The sequence below is a fragment of the Malurus melanocephalus genome, unplaced genomic scaffold, assembly GCF_030028575.1.
Source record: "Malurus melanocephalus ecotype Western Australia unplaced genomic scaffold, MMel_1.1 scaffold_104, whole genome shotgun sequence".
NCBI lineage: Eukaryota > Metazoa > Chordata > Aves > Passeriformes > Maluridae > Malurus > Malurus melanocephalus.
The window spans coordinates 262,986-283,957 of record NW_026623336.1 but is presented as its reverse complement, the minus strand read 5'-3'; the positions used below and the strand labels follow the sequence as shown (position 1 = coordinate 283,957).

General features: G+C 39.9%; 1 protein-coding gene across 3 annotated transcripts in view; it reads right to left on the bottom strand.

The window, feature by feature from the left end:
- The window catches only part of PTK2 (protein tyrosine kinase 2), a 187,623-nt gene that overhangs the window by 113,875 nt on the left and 52,776 nt on the right, over positions 1-20,972 (bottom strand). The window contains exon 1 of one of the 3 annotated variants that reach the window (XM_057369160.1): positions 18,438-18,847. The exons of 1 other annotated variant lie outside the window; for it this stretch is intronic. In XM_057369160.1, the coding sequence (XP_057225143.1) occupies positions 18,438-18,540 (103 nt within the window). In that variant the 5' untranslated portion in view covers positions 18,541-18,847. Of the gene's footprint in view, positions 1-18,437; positions 18,848-20,972 lie in introns of those variants that run through there. One more of the 3 variants, XM_057369159.1, reaches the window with a different exon arrangement.

The following is a 20,972-nucleotide window of genomic DNA, read 5'->3' as shown; positions in this document are numbered from 1 at the left end:
TTCTCCCCACTCCTCTAGATATATGCATTCTTAAGTGTAGTATCTGMAGCCAAAAGCATTTATCAAGGCTCTCAGGTTAAAGTATAAAAGCCAGACACATTAAAACAATTTTAAAATCAAGTTCTTAGTACCTAYTTTAGCCTAAATTGCCTCATCAAGTACTTCACTGTATCAATATGAAATGGAAAAACAGTACTGGCAATTCTAYTTTTCCCCCCTCAGGGAATTTTGCCTGAACAGTTACTAAATCTATGTCCCAATACAGTTCAAAGATAATACAGACCAAAGTCAAAACAAGTTTAGCAATACAAATTGCCAATATGGGAACATTTATTTCAATTATAACAATATTTTAGGAGATTAAACGTTCAGGGAAGCATGAAGGAGGAATCCCGAGACAGCATGAATTACAAGACCCACATGAAGTGAAACAATACGACAATCTCAGGCCTGTAAATAAAAGTGTAACTCAATCAAGAATAAACAAAAATACAAATAAACAAATGTATCACCTAAATTAAATTAAACAAAGGCATATTCCCTGTACAACGCCTATGGACAAAGGCTGCTTAAGAACTTGGAGTGGATTTTGCTGAGTGCCAGAGGAGTAGCTGCACCTTGGGATGAGGGATTGAGAAAGTTTCGGGGGACTGACCAATGGAAAACTATTGCCCTGCCAAGCAGCAATGTTTCAAATGTCCCAGTGTCCTGTACTCCATCCTGCATTCAAAACACCACCCATACTTCTCACTAAAAATCCCACAGGATTAAGTCCTAATATACCTTAAACACTCAGTTTAACCCAATTTTATTGTAACGTTACATAATCTGCACTACCAGCAAGTCCCTTTGGAGTTGGCACCGTTTTCTATTTTTAATATTAAAAAATTAAGCAGTGAGGAAACATCAGTTGTGTTGGGAATACAAGAAAATCAATGTCTGTACAAGCTTTAATTAGAACACAGTATCCAGTTAGATACTTGCCTAATTTCTCAACAGCACTCTGAACTTTCCCTGTGGTCCCTTGGCTCCACTGAAATTCAAATAAACACTAATCTCCCCTTGCATTYTCTGTTCCTTGCTTCTAGCAAGCTCTAGAGAATTAGAGGGGTGCAGTTTTATTTCAAAAGGCACCACAGAAATGARCAAGCAACAACTGTGCAATTTTAAAATAAAGATTAAAATTAAATTCCGTATATTTCGAAGTTGCWCTACTTGTTGGCAGCAGCCCTTCCTGTGAACACTGAAACAAGGGACTGAGGTAAGCTGTATGAATTCAAATAACCTTTTCTAAAACTCCTGACTGAAATACTGCTCCAAGGAGGACCCACATGGCACAAATTCTTCTTCTGAACAGCTTTAGAGGCGAATGCAAGCACAGAGTTTACTGTCCTTCTAGAACAGTAAAAACTAATGAGAACTGATGATGAAGCAAGTGTGCTTCTCCTAAATTAAAAACTAGAAGTGCCTGAAATTGGAGGCAGCTGAGTACAGCAGTGAAGCATCCTGGCTATGAACTATCAAGGTTTAACACATTTGGCTTTGGCTACCATCTGATTTTACCCTGGCTTTCCTAGTTTTTCATTACTGAATGACACCATCCCAGTCTATAATTCAAAATGTTACAACTATCTTTTAATTTTTAACCCCACCTTAATAATTTTAGCCATCAGATAAAAGGCACTTAAGTGTTCCAGAGGAGCAGCATGACAACAGCCTCACTGTTGCACTGCCTGACAATGGCCTATTACAAAATTCAATGACCTGTAAAAAGTTTTCCTTAGGCCTATTCTGGCTTGAGTGTTTTCTAAAGCCAGTAACTACAGCCTCTGGTATATAGGTAGAAATGAAGAATAAAGTGATTCTTTACTCTACTCTGGCTAGCTAGAAGCAGATAAACATACACTGTATGGCCATTTCAAGATTTTTATTAACAATAAGGATAAAAACCAACAGAACTTAATATAGCCTTAAAAAGGCAATTTAGAACACTTCACCCACTCCAAAGAAATCATCAGTGCCCTCTTCAGACTTCTGGAGTCAGCACCAATGATTCCTTATTGCTTTTTGTATCAGAAGAGAATTTATGGACTCCCTACCAGCGCTTTCATCCCAGGATGATCCTAACATGCTGTGTACAGCTGGATCTAAACCCAGGGCTCACTACGTCCCTGCAGCTGCARTTCTCCCTTGGACATGCTCCTTTGGCCCCTCACTCTCACTACAAAAATAGAGATTTCTGTATTGTGCACAGCACATCTAACGGGAAAGGCACTTGCTGGTTTTGCTTTCCAATCCCGATGAAGTTGTGAGGTTTCTTGTGGGGTTTCCCAGTGAATGCTTCATTAAGTCTCTGAATAGAACCATCATCGACACTGAAAAGCTCTGAAAATTGGCATCATCCAAGAAAACACCCTTGGCCTCCACCCAAAGCATTTTTCAGTCTTTTACCTCCAATCTACTAAAAGAGGGCTACTGATCCTTTGCTGAGTTTACATGAATTAAAGCATGTCTAATATACTACAGGTCCTGAAGTTCGAGATTTACTTTGTACTGAGAAATAAGGAATTCACAATTTTAAGGGAAAGCTCTTGCTTAAAGGACCTGATTACAGTATAAAGTGGGTTCAGAGCATGTGTTTTGGGGGTTTCCTCACTGTGTAGTAAACAGAGACAGGAGTCAGACAACAGCTTACCAAAGAACTGATGCTACAAAAACTATTTTCTTTTCTTAGAACTATCTCCARTATGCCAGATGACTAAAAATTTAGCTTTGCATGAGACACAAACCATCAGAAAGGTTAAAACTTCTGAKCTGAAGAAGGGAACAGTTGCAATTAGACCATTCTACTTCTGAGTCACTACTTCCTCACGTTTTTAAACCAGAGGAAAAAAGCCATTCCAACTGGTATTAACCAGCTGAAATACATTTATTTTAGGGCTTCCTTCAAAAAATTATCAGAAAGCGAAATTTAATACTTAAAAGGATAAAATATTGGTCTGTGGTAGAAAAATTAATTGGAACCTGGAAGAGGTGGGATCAATCCCCTACAGCAAGACAAGTTTCAGTACAATTAAGCTTCATCAATTTTGTCACTTCCAATTGTAGAAGAAATCATGCAAGAACACCACAAGAAYACTCAATCATGGTGYATGYGGCACTATTTTCATSTCCCCTCCAAGCTCCCCTGACAGGRGACATCCTCAGTCAAACCCACACCTTGCTTTGCAATGCACAAGCCATAAATACAACACARCCCATGCCAAAACCAGCATCAGCCTCTTCATTAAAGCCACTGTTTGGGTTCTTCCATCCAGTCCATCTCATCCCACCCGAGATCATCCAGATACTTAGTAGTTACTGAAGGTCACCTAATTTCAAACAACAGGGAATGGGGTCAGAAATACCAGAAATATCCAATTCAACCGCTACACGTTTCAAAAAACAGGAGTAAAATTGAGTCTTCGCAGGTTCTGTGAGAGCCCATCCATGGTGAATTAGGACAGACATGAGCAAACACCTATCAGACTGAGGTCCCAAACTCATCACAGGAGGGTATCAAAGGAGACAGGGGGTGGATRGTTTAACATCTTCATGGTTGAGAAATTCAGGCAAACCTGATGACATAAAGTCAACAGGTTTTGCTACCCCCACAAGAATTTACTGCACCTTTTTAGAATATATTTGATCATGGACAGGCATTAAGAAGCTCATAAAGATGCAACTTACTTAACAGTGCATTTTTCCTCCATTCAATTATTTCCCTGGAAACAATAAATCAATTCCCACCATCACAGTGATGAAATATGCAATTTGTGTGCGACAATCTCACCATTTGCAGAAACAGCAGGTGGTAATAAATTAAGTTGGTGTTACACAAACAAGACACCTCCGTAAGCCAACACCGCACACAGAGCTATCAATCCATCTTCCTTCAAGTCTCTATTAGAACATACAAGAATATTAATTGGAGCGGGSGGATGCACTTAAACACGTGCAGTTTTTAGTTGCTGAATTGACTTGGCCTGAGAACACAATCTTTTACAAAAGGATCTGGCAATTAAAACACCTTTGCACATGAGCTTCAGGATTTTTTTTATAAATTTGCAATCTGTGCTCTTATTATGCTTGAATCTATTTTAAAATAAATACTTCATAGAMGCTAGAGAGAAAAGAGAAGAATATTCTATTTCAGCAAGGACTATATGCACTTTAATATGTATGAAAATATTTCTGCACAAAACCTGAATGTTGCTGTGACAACACACCTTCCACACTACAAACATGCAGCAAGTATTTCACAGGTCAGAGGGACCTAGAATCACTCAAATCCCTACACAAACTGAACAGTAGCTAGCAGCAGGAAAAACTGCACAAACAGATAAAATTATTAAGTATTTTAACCAAAGAATGCAGTATTTCATCACATTACTAATTTTAGCCTGAAACTGGGTCTTTGGGATTTCAGTGACTTGGAAGAGGTTCTGTCAGGGCTTACTAAAGGCAAGGGGTAGGTGTTGAGTATCTTGAGCATCACACAACCCCTTGCCAGCAGAGAATTACAGACTAAGTTTTTTTTTCTATTTTTGCCCCAAGGTGCAACAGAAAAGTCAGTGTTATTTCCAGAGCATCCTGTGCACTGTCCAAAAGTCCAGAGAAATGCAACTAAAATAATGAAGGGGCAAAGCAGAAGCCTTGTGAAGGGAACCTAAAAGGGCAGGACTCCAGCTGAGAGCTTAATCAATATTTACAAAATCCACAAAAATGGATAAACTGACACTAAAAGATTCTCTAAAAGTCTCTAATGCAGTGGACACTAAGAAACGTAAGGACAGACTGCAGCCTTGCTCACAGAGTCTCCTGAGAGAGTCACAAGCAGGAGATGCTGTCCAAGAGACTGGATCACTGATGGGATTAAATTTTTTACATTAACAACATCCACAAAGCTTAACCTTTTGCTTCTGTTGTTGAAACTGAAATGCAGAATCCCAGAATGGTYTGGGTTAGAAGGGACCTTCAAAGATCATCCAGTTCYATCCCCCTGCTATGGAAATTTCCACTAGACCAGGCTGTTCGAAAAGCCATCCACAACTTGGCCTTGAACACTTCCAGGGATGGGACATCCACAACCTCTCTGGGCAATCTGTGCCAGGGGCTCACCAACCTCACAGGGAAGAATTTCTTCCTAATATCCAATCTAAACCGACTGTCCTTCATCTTATTTGATTGATTCCCCCTTGTCCTGTCCCTCCAGGACCTTGTTCAAAATTTCTCTCCAGCTCCTGTGGAATCCCTTTAGATACTGGAGGGGGCTCCAAGGTCTCCCTGGAGCCTTGTCTTCTCCAGGCTGAGCAGCCCCAGCTCTCCAAGCCTGTCTCCATAGAAGAGATGCTCCAGCCCCATGACCATGACCATTAGYAGCCTACTCTGGACTTGTTCCAAAGGTCAAATATAACCCTTAGGGCTTCCAAAAAGTTCAGATGAAAATACAGATACACAGCTTTGGCAGCTTTCTCATAGACTACATTTATTAAGTCAATAGCTGCCAGTGAAAGATGATGATATCCAGGCTTGGAAAAGCCTGACATCAAGTCAGAAAACTAAAAGAAGTCAAATAACATTTTTATTATAGAACAAATCAGAAAAGTAAACAACTCTACATAAAAAGCCCATCTATGAACACATCTGAAAAGCCCACACTGTATACTATGATCCTTAAAAGAATGTTAAAAAAATCCCTAATAAAATTAAAGATATCCCATCACTCATGCAGTATTTTCCAAGGTTTTTTTAAGAAAGTAGAATATTTTCTTGCACACATTTCCAGTTCGCATGTATCATTTGATGTTCAAATATCATTAAAGGACTYTGGTTTCTCACACATGCCTCTGTAAGCAGCTACAAAATTGATGCACGATTATTTCTGAAAAGTGTAATTGTACAGAGATTTGAGTTAATTTTTCAAAGGCACGTAAGTACACCACGGGCTGCTTCACCAGCTTAGTAACTTGTCCTGGCTACTGCCAAAGCTGCAGAACTTGCTACCCRCCCTTTCCTCCCTGTCCAAAGTTTCCTCATCCAGTCTTCCTAATTACGAAGCCCTTGCCTCCCTCTGAGGCCTCCTCCTGCTGCTTAAATGATTTTTTAGTTGCTTTTACAAATTAAGACAGAATAAATCAGTCCAGGCTTCTTTTTTTTCTGGTCGGGGGTGGGGGGGGAAGGGGGTGTTAGTTTTCCTTGGGGTTTGTAGTRTAAAACCGACAGATCTGAGCCTCTGATGCTAAACTATTAAGTAACATTTACTGATTTTCAATACCTGGTCAAGATAGAGATGAAGAGGAGAGACGAAGGGAGAGCAGTGAACAGGTAGGAGGAGAAGAAGAGGGACTATTTCATTGCAATGATTAAAGGCAGCAAAAATATTTCAGTTAAAAAAGCAGTATTAAAAATTAGAGTGTCACTTTCAACTTCTTTTTTCCCCTCTTCCTTTAAAACCATTTATCAACTATTAGMTGGTACCTAGACAAGTCTGACCAATTAAATGGACAGATGTGAATAAATGGACCAATAATCTTTAACACAGGCAGAAATGGATGGAATTCTCAAGAACAGGACAGACAGGTAAGGCTTGTTTGCATCTGATAGAATGAAGCTGATGAGCTGTAATTTGCACCAAAATCAACAAAACAGCTGATCAGTTGACTATCATGGCACCATCTACAGGTCTCCAGCCTGGGACTGGAATTTAAAGAGGTGATTGTTGCTTACAACAGGTATTGTGGTGAYTCTTTTTGGCCAGAGACCATTTGAACACATGGCAGAACAAGTAACTAGAACGAAGTGTAAAGGAAAAGGTTAATTTGAGATATGCCTGGCATAGTCAACRGCAGCATAAGCACAACTAACCTCTAATTATTTCCCATTATTTTGCAAATGTCAAAGTATGGTCTTTAAAGATGCTCAGCATTTGTCAGAAACATGATTTCATTACATTTTAATCAGCTGCAGAATATTTCACTGAGCAAGTGAGTTTCATGGCTGACAGGAATTCGACAAGAAAAGCTCACTTAAAATGAAGCTATGTTCTTCCGTCAAAGACAACAGCACTCAGAGGAAAACCTGAGACATTAAGAGTTAATAYGATTTACTCTGAAGAAATGAGCTGCAAATGATTTTCACACTCCAGAAGGAAATTAGTTTTCCTACTTTAAGAGGTGAACAGAAGAATACTTTGCTAATACAAAGAAGAGCACAGAGCAGCATACTTGATGAGACCTCAYGGCTGACTCTACCCCTTTAGGCAAAATAAATGAAATTTTAAAARAATATTCAARTAAAGATCAAGCCCCTAAAGAAACACCCTCAAGCCACTATATTCCATTTACTGCAATACTACGCATTTAAAAAGTTTTAGGAAAGAGCAAATTCTGATTTATTAATGGGCAACACTAACTCCTCATTTAGGATGTCGGTTAATAAAGAGACTGAAAAAATCCCTGTTTCACCCTTCTTGGCRGAAAATGTATTTTTCACAGCAAGAACTTGAGCTGCACAGACTGTGACATTGCTGTACTTAGAGCAGAAAGTGAGATAGGCACAGAAAGGGTGATGCTGTAGGAAAAAAAAACCCTCCAGGAACAGATCCCGGCAGTTTCTCCACTGCAGAAGCCGCAGCACAGCCCACCCCCATTTCCCCACTCATTTTAATGATCATCTACCACGCTCAAGCTCAGAAAGCTCCATTTCTTTCAAGAATTCTTCATCAGACTTGAGATTTCTGAGGCCAGCTCGAACTGTGGAAGACTTTTCTCAACATTTATGCATGCTCAATTWATTTWTTTTTTTTWWWAATTAGGCAACTCAMGATTCTCCATTGTTTTAATTAATCAAAAGAAACTCRCCACATAAGATTTTGGAGACGCAAACAACTAATACCAGAATGAAACAAAACCCGTTTCAGTTTCTATTTACTCCACTCTTATGATATAGAAGGTAATTTATTAAAAACATCTCTTATCCACCTTCCCTTGTATCRCAATTCAGTCATTGTCATAGCATTTAAGAGGACAGGATGTGAAAAAATTTAAACTATTTCCCTGGTGTGTCTGCCTTGTAAAGTTCTGTCACCTGAAAAAAAAACCAGACTAAAATCTGTTGTTGCCTACATAAATTGGACAAATGTTCAGAAAAGACCCCAAAAACTTCCTTTCCTTTTTTTCCCAATGAAACACAGAAACTTAAAATTGGATTCGTTCTTTCAGAGTCTAACTTTAAAAAGACAATATATTGCTGTACAGAACATATCAAACTTACAGATTAATCTTGATGTTTTAAAGGCAGTTAGCAAAGGTGTATACCAATATAAGGTATTTACAAAGAAATTAATTTGGAGAGAATTTGTCAATCCTCATACGACATCTGGCTGGAGAGGTTCAAATTCCTTGTTTGTTTGTTTCAATGCAACAAAATTAAGATTAAAGAGAGATAACAAATTAAGCTGGGAGTATGCCTATGAACATTTTGTTTTGACAAAAAGCTYTGAACTTATAAATCAAGTTATTATAACATTTATACAATCTACTCTTACATGCTAAACAAAACAGTTCACAGTGATAAAACAAACAGCACCTCTGTGGCCTGAAAGGAAAGAGAAAAAAAAAACCCACAAAGAAGTAATAATTAAAGCAAAAAATAACAGTCCATCTAAAAATTTAGTGCCAAATTACACTGCACCCAATGTCAATGAAAACACAGGCCATTATTAACAAATCAACAACCTAAACCGTTCAAGATTCACCTTTCTTCTTCAGCAGGACCTTCATTTTGCAAAGCAATGATCACCCCTTTGGATTTCCAGCAGACTGGAATATAGAAGGGCATTAATGGATGGGTGGTGAGTGCTGGAATACCTGAGAGTGCACRGGGATAAGGAAGGAGGAAGCATTCAACACCTGAAAGGACCCGACCCTATAAAATCTGCCCAGTCAGTCACAAAGGACACATTTTATGAGCAACTTTATTGCAGTGCAGGAGGTTGTCCTTGTGAGAATAGAAGGGCACAGCTCATGTCCTACCTACTGCCTGATCTGAGAAATACTTTTGCTTGTAGAGTAGTCAACCAGCACATTTTTATTCCCATTTACAACAAAACTGGAGCAACATTAATAATGTGWGCAATAGGATTTAYAGAGCAAGGAAAGTCCTAATAAGARAAGGAAAAATATTCAAGAATTTTATGCGAATAACCTACAAAAAGTTACATATTAACTACTGCTTTGTATGATTATTCTAGGGCTGAAGCAGCACAYGTACCACAAATGGAATAAAAACTGAAGTTCATGGTAATTCCCACACTAGAGAAAGGGAATGGCTCCCACTTCCCAAAATGTAGCATTATTCCAAAAAATTGCAACCTCTTGTTTATGCTCCTACCACTGAACAGGAAAATACTAACTGGATTGAGGCATCAGTCACTGATTCATAAAATGAAATTATTATTCTTGGCAGACACGAAAAACCCATTTCAAGTTGAGGTTTGCTTTTCTCCCTCTTRTTTTTACGACTCCAAATACTGTGTTCACACTAAACTTTCCTGAATTTCCCAATACCATGCYGAAGAAAGGCAGAAGATTTGTGACTGCAAGTTTCAAAGCTGCCTTCATTACTCATTCTCCTGAAGACTGCAGCCACACAAGTAACTTGAGACACTTGAATGTAAATTCCTTCAGCTGGTGTTTTTGACCTCTGTGTACTCATAAATACAGACCCAAGTATGATCCCATTTTATAGCCAGTTTCAAACACGAGAGTTTTTCACCCATTTTGATGATTTTTTCTTGTTCCTGAGRTATTTACACCCAAACCCTCCTACCGTGGTTTATTTTATTTTGCYTTGACTGTGATTTTAACATTAAAAAAACCAAACTGGAGATAAATCTGGATTAAACAAAAGTGACTGATTGGTTGCCATTGCTTTTCTAYACAGGATAAACATGAAGTGTGTTTTAACATGCCTTGGCTCTTCCTACAGGATGAAACAGGAATCCTGACCTTGCTGTGTATCCAGGAGTATCCAGGGTGTGCTTGTTCCCGATTTCAGATAATTCTCATTTCCAGCTTGCTCCCACTCCCATCTCCAACAGCCACTGCTCTCTCTCGGAACAGATCAGACACAGAACAAGYACAACTATTTTCCCTTCAAATTTTAGGGACGAGCAATTTCAGATATTTCAGGCTGATTTCAGCATGAGCAGTAAGGACTTGGATAATTCTGAGTAGATGACCTGAAGGAGGGTTTATCACAGRTATTATTGGCACCCACAACCACCCACACCAAGTGCTCCTGTTCCTTCTGCAGCACCTTGGTTTTCATCAGTGGGACACTGTACCCAAACTGCACAAMTGTGTCACAGCCAGAACTTGGGAAGTGAGAAGTGGCAGATAAGAGCATAATTTCAAATTAATTTTTACAACACCTCCAGACTGACAAAATATATTTAAATTATRTTTAGATGTGTAAATTTGGTACTTCAGACATGAAGCCCAATATTAGTGRTCAATGCAGGTGAGACAGCTTTTCCTGTAAAACTAGATTAGTGCATCCAAAACCTGCAAGAAATTTGTTCAACAGCACATAAAACCAGAACCTATACAACCACCAGAATTATTCTGGAAAGAAGAAAAGTAATGGATATTTTCCTRCCAACAACTGATGATGCCTTGCATCCATATGTTCAATTTATATATGCTATGTCAGTAAAACAGTATATGCAATATATAATTACTTTATATTTTGTATTATATACTCTATGAAGTACTGTGTGTATGCATTTTAAAAAATATGAAAGCAGAAATATAAAATGAAGAAGCAAATGCTTCAAGGACAGAACAGGAGCAAGGAAGAAATTCTCTAMCATGAGGGTGGTGAGGCACTGGCAGAGGGTGCCCAGAGAATCTGTGGCTGCCTCATCCCTGAAGSTGTTCAAGGTTGRACAGRGCTTGGAGCAACCTAGGATAGTGGAAGGCATCCCTGCCCATRGCAGGGSGTTGGAACAAGATGAWCTTTAAGATTCCTTCCAACCCAAACCATTCYGGGATTCTATGACATCCACCCAACTCTGTGTAAGAAAAACCCCAGGCATTAAGCTCTCATAAAGTATAATCAGAACAAAACACCCTTAATTTTAGGTTCAGAAACACATGCAGAAAAGCCSACCTTCTGCTAAACCTAGTTAGTTGGTAAAATATTAATTTATTGACCTGACAAGCACAACCACTATGTGCCCATCCYACCTCTGTGCCAGAGACACTGCCTGGAACAGCTCTGGGTGCAAATCCTAATTTTTTGCTGCTCATGTGATAAACATGACACAGGAATYAGCCCTGCACTGAGAACAGATAGACAGCTCCCTGTCACCTGAGCAGTGCCTTTTCCCTCTGGTAAGGGGCTGGGATGGATATCTGCAGAGCMCACATGCTCCTATTTGACAGGTACAGCTATATATGATCATAAATCAGAGACCTTTCGATTCTGCCAGGAAGAGGCAAGACTGCTGCAATCAAACACCTGAATGGACAAAAAGCTGCTGTTCAAATCCCTGGCAATGCAATGTGTTGCATGGGAATCATTTGTTAGGATCAAATTGAAAAGGTTGCTCTACTCTAAAGTATCTTTGTTGCAGTTCTTCAGATTATCTCGACCAACCATCATGACACAGCTGAGACAAAACCCCCATTGAGCTGAACACTCTGAGATTTCAGGAACATGATTCCCAGTATCTCCCCATACCAGCAAGAATAGCTTACTGCTGAGTTGCAAACATATTAGAAGAAAGCCTATGAGAAAAGTTTAATTCTTATTGCCCCTTATCTTCCRAAATCAGCTAAGAAGCTTCAGGAACACACCCAGTTCCTTCCCACTCTCCTTCCCAGAAAYAAAGATTTAACAGGACCGCAGACCATTACTCACCCTGCGATCACTTATGATGAAAATGTTCCTTGGTTCAAACTCATAAATAACCTTTATATGGTTATTAAAGGAGAAAACTCAACAAGTATGGGAATCCTTGATCAAATACTGGCAACTAAGTAATTAATTTAGCTTTATCAAGAGGTATTGTCCAAGTGAGGAAAGTCTGGCTTTACTTTTAGTTTTACAGCACATCAAACTGAAGTAAAAGGTTCAGCTTTCAGTCTCCAAATGCCACACTTCAGTTCATTACACATCATCCTTTGTTGATGTGACCCCGTACAGGACATAGCTGAAGTGCTCAGTTGCTGTGAGCAGCAGTCCCAAGTCATGACAGAACTGAAGGTAACACACTGATTTTACTCCTAACTTACTCAAGATGAGCAGATTTCAGTCACAGACAAAGYTGTTTTTTCCTCACATATCTCCTCAGTAAAGCAAGGGACAACACTTCATTTGCAGAGTCAAATTTAAATAAAATACAGCACAAACTCCTAGTGCTTACTTTTATGGATCTGAAATCACTGGCAGAAGAAACACTACTTCAGAAAGCAGTGACAGTGCTTGGGAAAGGATTAAGATTCTCCCTTCTGGCAAAGTAACGAACCTTGGTTATCAAATAAATAAATGAAAACAGAGAGTTTTGTTTACAGATTATTTTCAATGAAATGACTCAGCAAGAATACACACAAAAATGTTTTCCATAATATCTATGCTAAGCTACATTAAATATCAGAAGATGAAATCCCAACCCTCCATATGCCAATAAATASAGAATCACCCAGTGCTGGGCAACCACCAGTTACCCCCACACCTCAGCAACCCTGTGCCCCTGACAACCTGACAGGAAAAACTGGCATTGGCAGTTCTCAAGGATTCAACAGGAAACACTGCAGTGATCTCATTGGTTTTGCCTGACAATAAAATCTTCATGAATGCTACAATATCTTTGTAACTCCTATAATCAAATATATTTATGATGTCCTGTACTTAAGCTTCTTTTAATGTAACATTTACWAAGATATTTCCTTATGTCTGGCTTTTGTTTGCCGTGCCAAGTTACAGAATTCAGCAGCTTGTACAGGCTTGCCYACTGTATTGTTACAGTGTATATTAATCTATAATATTTCCAGTTTTTAACAATTACATGAACAAATCCATAACAGGTCATGAATTTAGGAATACTAGTGAGAGTTTTTTTCCCCAGATATTTAATGAAAAGTATGTACTCTCTGCTGGCACATCAACATTTTTACAATTTGCAACTACTGTATTTCAGCAACACTACAGCAACTGAAGGATTGAGACAAGACAATGTATTTCTTACAAATGTAACACCAGTCACAAAAGCTAATTTCAGTACCACGGCACTTCCAATAAAAGCTGTGCTAGAAGAGATGTTGCTGAATTAATTGCGTTTGCTAAAAACAAAAAAAAAAACCAGGTAAGAGATCATCTTTGGTATCTAAGGATGCTACTTSTGAAACACTGCAACTGTTGCCAGACTAAATGGGCAAGGAAAATTATGCACATCCGTATATGTGTTTTATATACAAAAAATATACACACACAATGGGATTTGTGACAGAAAAATTTCAAGCATAAACTGAATAAAAAAATCATTAGGGCTATAAGCTCCTAGTTAACTTTTCTGCTTAATACATCATTTCCAACAATGAAACGTTCACTTGTCTGCCAACTTCCACACTTTACTYTTAGGCCTTTCTCATAATGCTTCTTTAAAAGGATATTGAAAACATTTTGTTTTCCTTACTTAAGTTTTAGTTTTTTTCCAGGCAGCTCAGAATTTAATTCCAAGCTGGTTCACTGGCTCATTACCAGGTGCTACAATTGATAAGATCACACATCTCCACTACCCAGAGAACTGCCAAATGCTCCCCCAGCCCYTAAAACAATCACTTTCCTTTCTTGTAAAAATATCTCAAGCTCCATCTTCCATTCCAGTTGTCTCTGAATACTGAACAAATCACCCCAATGGGAATGCAGCAGACTCCCAGAGGTGCACAGTTCMTGTATTTTTAAGAATATTGAGCTACCACACGCTGTGCTGTAAACCTGAAGGGGAAAACCCCCCTGCTTTTCCAGATTATTTTCCACCTTTAAATATATACAKGCATTTCAGGAATATGATACTGTAAGCAATCCAGTCTAGTGGCAGGGAAGTTGGAACTAGACAGATGATYTTTAAGGTCCCTTCCATCCCAAACAAAATCCCATGGATTCTGTGATTCCATGAACTTCTTTCAATCGCCTCTGAAAATTAATGGTTTGATGAGTTTAACATTATTTTTCTTATTTCTAGAAAAACCTCCAAACAAATCCAGGCACACAGGAATTGAAGAGATGCTTTTTATGGCTTGCAAATCTCACAGCTCCAGAAGCTACGATGTTCATGAAATTAAACAAGTTTAGGCAAACTTACAATTTAGAAAGAAATGACTGATGTATCCCCATGTAGTTAACCAACAACAGTGTCAAATGACACCCCAGACTCTTCCGAGTGTTAATAGCCCTCAGACACCAAAGAAAAATCATTTAATGGCATTCTCAAACTACACCTTCAGAACCACAAAAAAGGTAAGAGCGGGTGCTTCCCTCCGGTCACCTCAACTGAAATTCAATATGAAGAAACAGCAAAACACTCACACTAACAGAACAGCTTTTTTTCCTTTCTAATACACAGCAATTATATTTCTGCATTTCATATACAGTGTCTACATGAAAGAAGCAGCAAATCTTGCTTTAGAGATTTTTTACCTGCCTACAACCTTCATGGTATCAATAACTTCCCTTACTCAGTTTTCTACCACCGTGTGGCTCTTAAGTGATCACCTCTCACCTACAAACCTAAGGGTTTGTTGGACTGAAAGTTATCACTCTTTTAGAAAACAGTAGAGATTTCAGAAACAGCTCTGAACTTTTCTCTTACATATCCATCTGTCTTGATTATATTCCACACACCACCAGCAGGTCCCATCTGAACACACCCCCTGAATCAGCAGGGCTCACCAAAAAATAAACCCAAAACATTTAATTTGGAACTGCTGATCTCTTTAAAGAAAGATTGCAACATTCATGATAGACAGGGCAAAACTTTTTCCCCAGTAGATTAAATACATTTCACAACACAAATAGGTTTCATTTTTTAATATTTATTTTAATCCARACAAGGTTTTTGACTGAACTTGGCTTGATTATTTTAAGCCAGTACAGACCTTTTTATGTTAGCTTGAAGGGCTGAGATCATCTTGCACTAACAACTCGCATTGAACTGCATCAATTAATTGTTCATAAATGACTAAACAGAGCTCTTCACATGGAAGATATTCAAGAAACTTCCTCCTCCTTGGAGTGGAGGAGACCTACAGCMGAGCTGCCCAACTATCTTTGGCTGTCATATTTGTGATGCTTTCACCCAATTATTGTGTAAGGTTAAAATGGCAGGAATTCACAGGAAACCCAAGAAAAAAGTTCACCAGCAAAGTATCTAAGYCAAAGTGCAACACATTATACTATTAATGATTTTAACAAAGTTCAGAGAGGTCAGTGAAAASCCTTTAATGATCCATGACTATTTTCTAGTCTGCTGTTACAGGCAGAAAGGAAACATYGCTGTATGGTACCAAAACAAGGTTTCAGCACTCAGCTGGGAAAGGAGCAGTGACTGCTCAGGGATTAAGACACCCACTTCAGCACACCCTGAAGTTGTAACTAAGCTTCAGGATGATCATTCCACAAGACCTAAGATTGTAAATTTCAAATTATTTAATGGGAGGAAGGAAGCAGCCAAGAACGTCTTACTCCTATCCTTACTAAAGTAATACAGACTTTCTGAAAAGAAATATGCCAGTAACAAAATATACACTTTGTCTTCATTCACCCATCAAAATTCCCGTAAATCTGGAATGTGAAGATCCAGCCTAAATTATTCAATTCAGTAACACTACTTAGATTAGATTTAGATGTGAAGAGGAGGCAAAACCCCAACAACACAGATTTACACAAATACTTTACAAAGCAAGCAAATATTCTCTGATTYAGTCCTACAGATGAAGCCACAGAATTGGCTGCAATTAGGTCATCCCACGCTATTGCTAAGAAGATTTGACGATTTCAGATTTAAGAAYGCTAAAAAAAGTGGAAGCTCTGTATGAACACAGACTCACTGAAATATTTCAAAGCATTTTCAAAGAACAAACATTTGCTGAAATCACACCTGGTACAATGAAAGCCTAATCTGTCCCATTCAAAAGAAAACAGAGCACTTAGAAAGAAGTTATGGATAATAAAACATATACATCAAGATCACATTTTAAGACATTATAAAATACTCAAAAGTTTTATCAGTTTTTCCTACAGGTAACCTGAAGCTCTAACAGAAAAACCAAAGAGCCAGAATAAAGACATCAGAACTAAATGGTTCTCTCATTAATATATTACCTTTCTTGGACTGCAGATATCTCACAGCCCTTATCAAAGTAGGCCAGATCCGTCTCATTTCCCTAAGGTTAAGCCGGTGAACAGTACACAGAGTAATCATCGACTAAAGCATGGCCACCATTCAATGACAAATATAGCTCAAGCTATTTCTCATCTGTCCTATTTTTTTGGGAGGATGTGAAGTAGCTTTTTCTAGAAATCATCAAAACTGGCAGCTGTGAAGATCCTGGTGCCTTTGTCCTCTTATGCAACTGCTGGTGTTCCCCTTCTCYCCCCAAGAGGAGTAACAAGAGATTACATGGCTGCTCTCCATATTTTGGGGTAGAGAGGGCTGRATAAGAAATCTTCCCTTAAGTTATATTCTGAGAACACAGGAGACCAGAGGAAGAGGTGGGATCATTTTTCATTCATTTTAGTTGCAGGAATGGGTGGGGGGGAAATCAATATCTTTTATCATGGCCCAGTGCAGCCATGCTGGGGGCATCCTCTGGGACTGGACCAGCGGGGAGAAAACTGATGCCTCATCTAGCAGATGGCAAAAACYTCCTTTYACTYYAAGATTTTTCTTCCCTACTTTTAAAAGTTACTTTCTGAGAGGTACCTTCATCCTGACCCTCACAAGAGACCGAGATGAATGCCAGTTTCATCTAATACTTTTGTTATCCAATTTATGACGTGCAGATCTGGCACTGCTGTTACCTCTTCACAGTAAACAAGTTTTACCAAAAGCATAGAACACTGTGTTATAGCTTTGTTTCCAGCTACCGTTACTCATTGTTTACTAACTATTATTCCCCAGTGAGCTGACAGGTTCTGTACTTCATRAGACSAGGGTGTGGTGTTGCAAGTTCTCCCATTTCTAAATAATTTCTACACTATGTTGYACTATAGTATCTCGATGTGTGGGAAATACTAGTTTAGCCTGAACATTTCAACAAGGTGCAGAAAGCAGGCAAGACAAAGTGTTAAATGCTTCTTAGTGTGTCCTCCTAACCACAAGACAAAAAAACTTGCAAATAAATTTAATTTTTTTTTCAAGACAACTAATCATCAGCTATGCCTATCAATCCTTAGTTCAGATACGTTCACCCTGTACTTCTGAAGTAACTGGCTGTCCATGATCCAAGATTACGGTGACGCAATACTTCACTGCCAGTTTCTCTTCCAAAAAAGAAAGTGCATTGAAATGAAAGCGAGCACGAGGAAAGTTATGCTTACAACCAGCAACACTCAACCTTTTAGAGTTGTTTTCCATCTAAGGAAGATTTGATTCTTTGGCTACTAATAGAATTTCGACCTTAATCCCTGTACACTGACACCCACAACTCCAATACACAAACACCGTCCAGATTATTATATGGTAAATATAAATGTCTTGGGGTGCAAGTTAAAATTATCACGTGAATGAGCTTCCCATGTCCATCTAACTATTGTTAAGCCTCAATTTCAAGTCCAACCCTCTCATTGTAATAAGTTCATGCTYCGTGGCTACTTATTGTGTCRGTYTGGGGGTGGATAATAGGGGTGGCAAATTCGGAGACATCAAGTAAAAAGATTTGAGTCTTCCACTGTAAACTCTCCCTACGATCAGGATCAGACGCTTAAAAACTACTTCTTCCAAAAGATGAGTGAAAGCAGAATCAGTTTCGCAGTGGCTTCAAACATACAAAGATCACAAACAAAGCCGTCAGATCCTCACATCAGTGCAAGTACAAACCAAACAGCTCAAGCGCTCTTTTCATTTCAAATCATTCTTAAAGGCAGAGGGAGGGGAAAAAAAATCCCGAAGCATCCCAGCTGTCAGGTGAAGCAGCTCCTGCGGAGGGGCAGCTCCGCACTGCAAGCGCATGACCAGAATATTTGATTTTCYAGCTCGGCTTTGATAGGAAAAAACCCATAGAACCACAGGTGGTAAAACGTTAAATTAAAAGGGTGAGGGAAATACATGCATATATATGTACACACACCACACACACACACACGCGTATATAAATAAAAGGTCCGTGTACCTTTAGCCCAGCACATGGGGAACGGGCTGCAGCCGCTTTTCTCCATGCAGCCCGCACCTGCCCGCCTCGGGGGCTGCTGCCCGGCCACCTCCAGCAGCCACATACACAGAGAGTGCTCGATCCCGGCCAGCTCCGGCACACAATGTCCCGATTCAGCGCTCCGCCGCTGCGGGCTCCTGCGGGGGGAGGCTGGAGCCGCCTGGACGTGCCGGATCCCGGGGAGAGGAGGGAGCCCCGGCCCTCCCCGGGGCGGTGCGGCTTCACCTGGCTGCGGGGGGAGTGCGGTCCCCCGGGCAGCCCGGGGCTCCAGCGCGCTCCGCAGCGGGGAAGCCGCGCCGCTGCTTCATCTCCCCCCGCCCCGGAGCATCATCCACCTCCGCCTCGTCGTCCTCGTCCTCCTCCTCCCCGGGAGCGGTGCCGAGGCGGAGTGAGCCCTGCGGAGGAGGGCGGGCAGGGGCGGGAGGCGATTACCCGGCTGCCATTAATATGCTAATCCCCGTCTGCTGCCCGCGCCCGGCAGCCTCCGGTTCACCCTCTGCGCAAAGACACAGCGCTCGAAACGCCGCCCGGCCCGGCTGCGGACCGGCCTCCCTTCGCCCCGATGTTCCTGTTCCTTGCTGCCCCGAACCGCCCCTTGCCTTCCAGCACCCGCGTTTTGCCCTCGTTTTTATACATTTGCCATGTTCACTCACTGACACAAGCTCCAGGCATCCTAAAAGCGCAAAACTACCCTATAAGCGCTGGAGAACTTCCCCAAACTTCAGCAGGAATTGGGGTCACGCCTTGCCTCACGCTAAAAGATCATGGATAAAAGAACCCCGGTAGTGTTGCTTCGCCTTTGAGAATGAATATCGCAGCCCACGCCACATCCAGCCCCGTCTAAACCCGGGGGTTTTTATAGGGTTCTTTATAGGCAAAGGTCACCTCAAACATTCACCCCAGACGGGGCATGGCCTTTCTTTCTTCTTCACTTTGCAGCACCCAATATCAAAACTGCTTACAAACATTTTTCTTTTAAAACATTGTGTATAAACACTGCAAAAGCCTATGTTTATAATAAACACACATCCAGGCAGAATGTGTACGTGGAAATAAAGCAAATATCCGTTTTACTCATAGCAAAATATTTCACGAAAATTATAAATAACCGATTCAGCTAAAATACGTATTAAAATCAACAGGAACAAGACTCACAMTGATCATTAAAGCTCTTTATACATCCCACGGTAATCTCTTCTCACTCCCAGCCCTCAGCAGTAAGGCGTAAGGCTTATCCAAGACTAGAACCAAAAGGGAATTAATCTAAAGCCAGCAGCCTTCAACTTAACCTATCTGCCTACTTGTAGCAGCATGCACTCGTCTACAGCATATGTTTAATTACCATTCTTCACTGCCATCTCATTTCTCAATATACTGACTGGCCTTGCAGAATTAGTGGTGTATGTCAAAATTCTGGACCAAAAAAAAAAAAGGAGAAAAGAAGTGGCAACTGCATTTAAGTATTGTCTGCTTCTGTATTTAAACCAGAAAAAATATTCACTGGAAAAAGAAAAAAAAAAAAAGAAGAAGAGAGAGAAAGGGAGATTAGGCCACAGCCAGGCCCATCAGATGTTCTGCATCACTGCTCAGGCACAAAGCTTTTTCTGGGGCTGAAGAAAGCCAAAGGGAGCTGATGACATGCCTGGGTGCCTTCCTCCCCCCACCACAAAGTTTTCCAAGCTGCACAGACAGACAAACACTTCTATCGACAAGGTCGATTAYATTTACCTTCATTAATAAAGCAAAACATGCTACAGTAATATTTACACCCCTCTTATTGTACTTGTGTGGGTACAGAAGGGACACAGGCAGGCTCGGTGCCTCTGTGGTTCGTGCTGCAGCTCGCAGGGCAGGAAAGCTGCTTTTACACATCCAGCTCTGCCATGGGCTTCCTTGGTGACCTTGAGCACATCAGACTTGTTTCCTTAGGAAAAGGAAAGCTGCAGATAGTCCTTCAGTTTTCCTTAAGTTGGTTTGCTCTGTGTTCTAGGGTGTAAAACATATGTTAAAAAAATATGTGTTTCTTCCATAAAAATAAAGTATTTTCCAGAAAAGCAGATTTTAAAAAAATCAAGAAGTAAAAAGAGGAAGGTCCAAACTAAATTTTATTCAGGAAAACAAAACCGCTTAAATATCAACTGGTAAGTGCATTGTCAAGGAGAGTTTTAATAAACAAAATGTGTGGACTCGCCGTATTCTTCACACTTTTAACAGATGAGGCTAATACAGATTATCAATCCAAGTGTCAAGAGATACTGCCTGCTCATATAATACCAGTATAATATTCATTCTTCTCAAGGACATACCTTGTTTTTGTATTAGGCTACAAAATAAAGGAGAAAACTAAGTACTTCATGGCATGAGAATTTTTAAAATTATTTTTAGAAGCTAACCAGCATTTTACACTCTGAATATGTATTTTTTTCATGTAAGCCAAGTGTTGCCTTGATGCTAAGATTCAAAAAAAATACTTAATATCTATTTTTTACTGTAAGA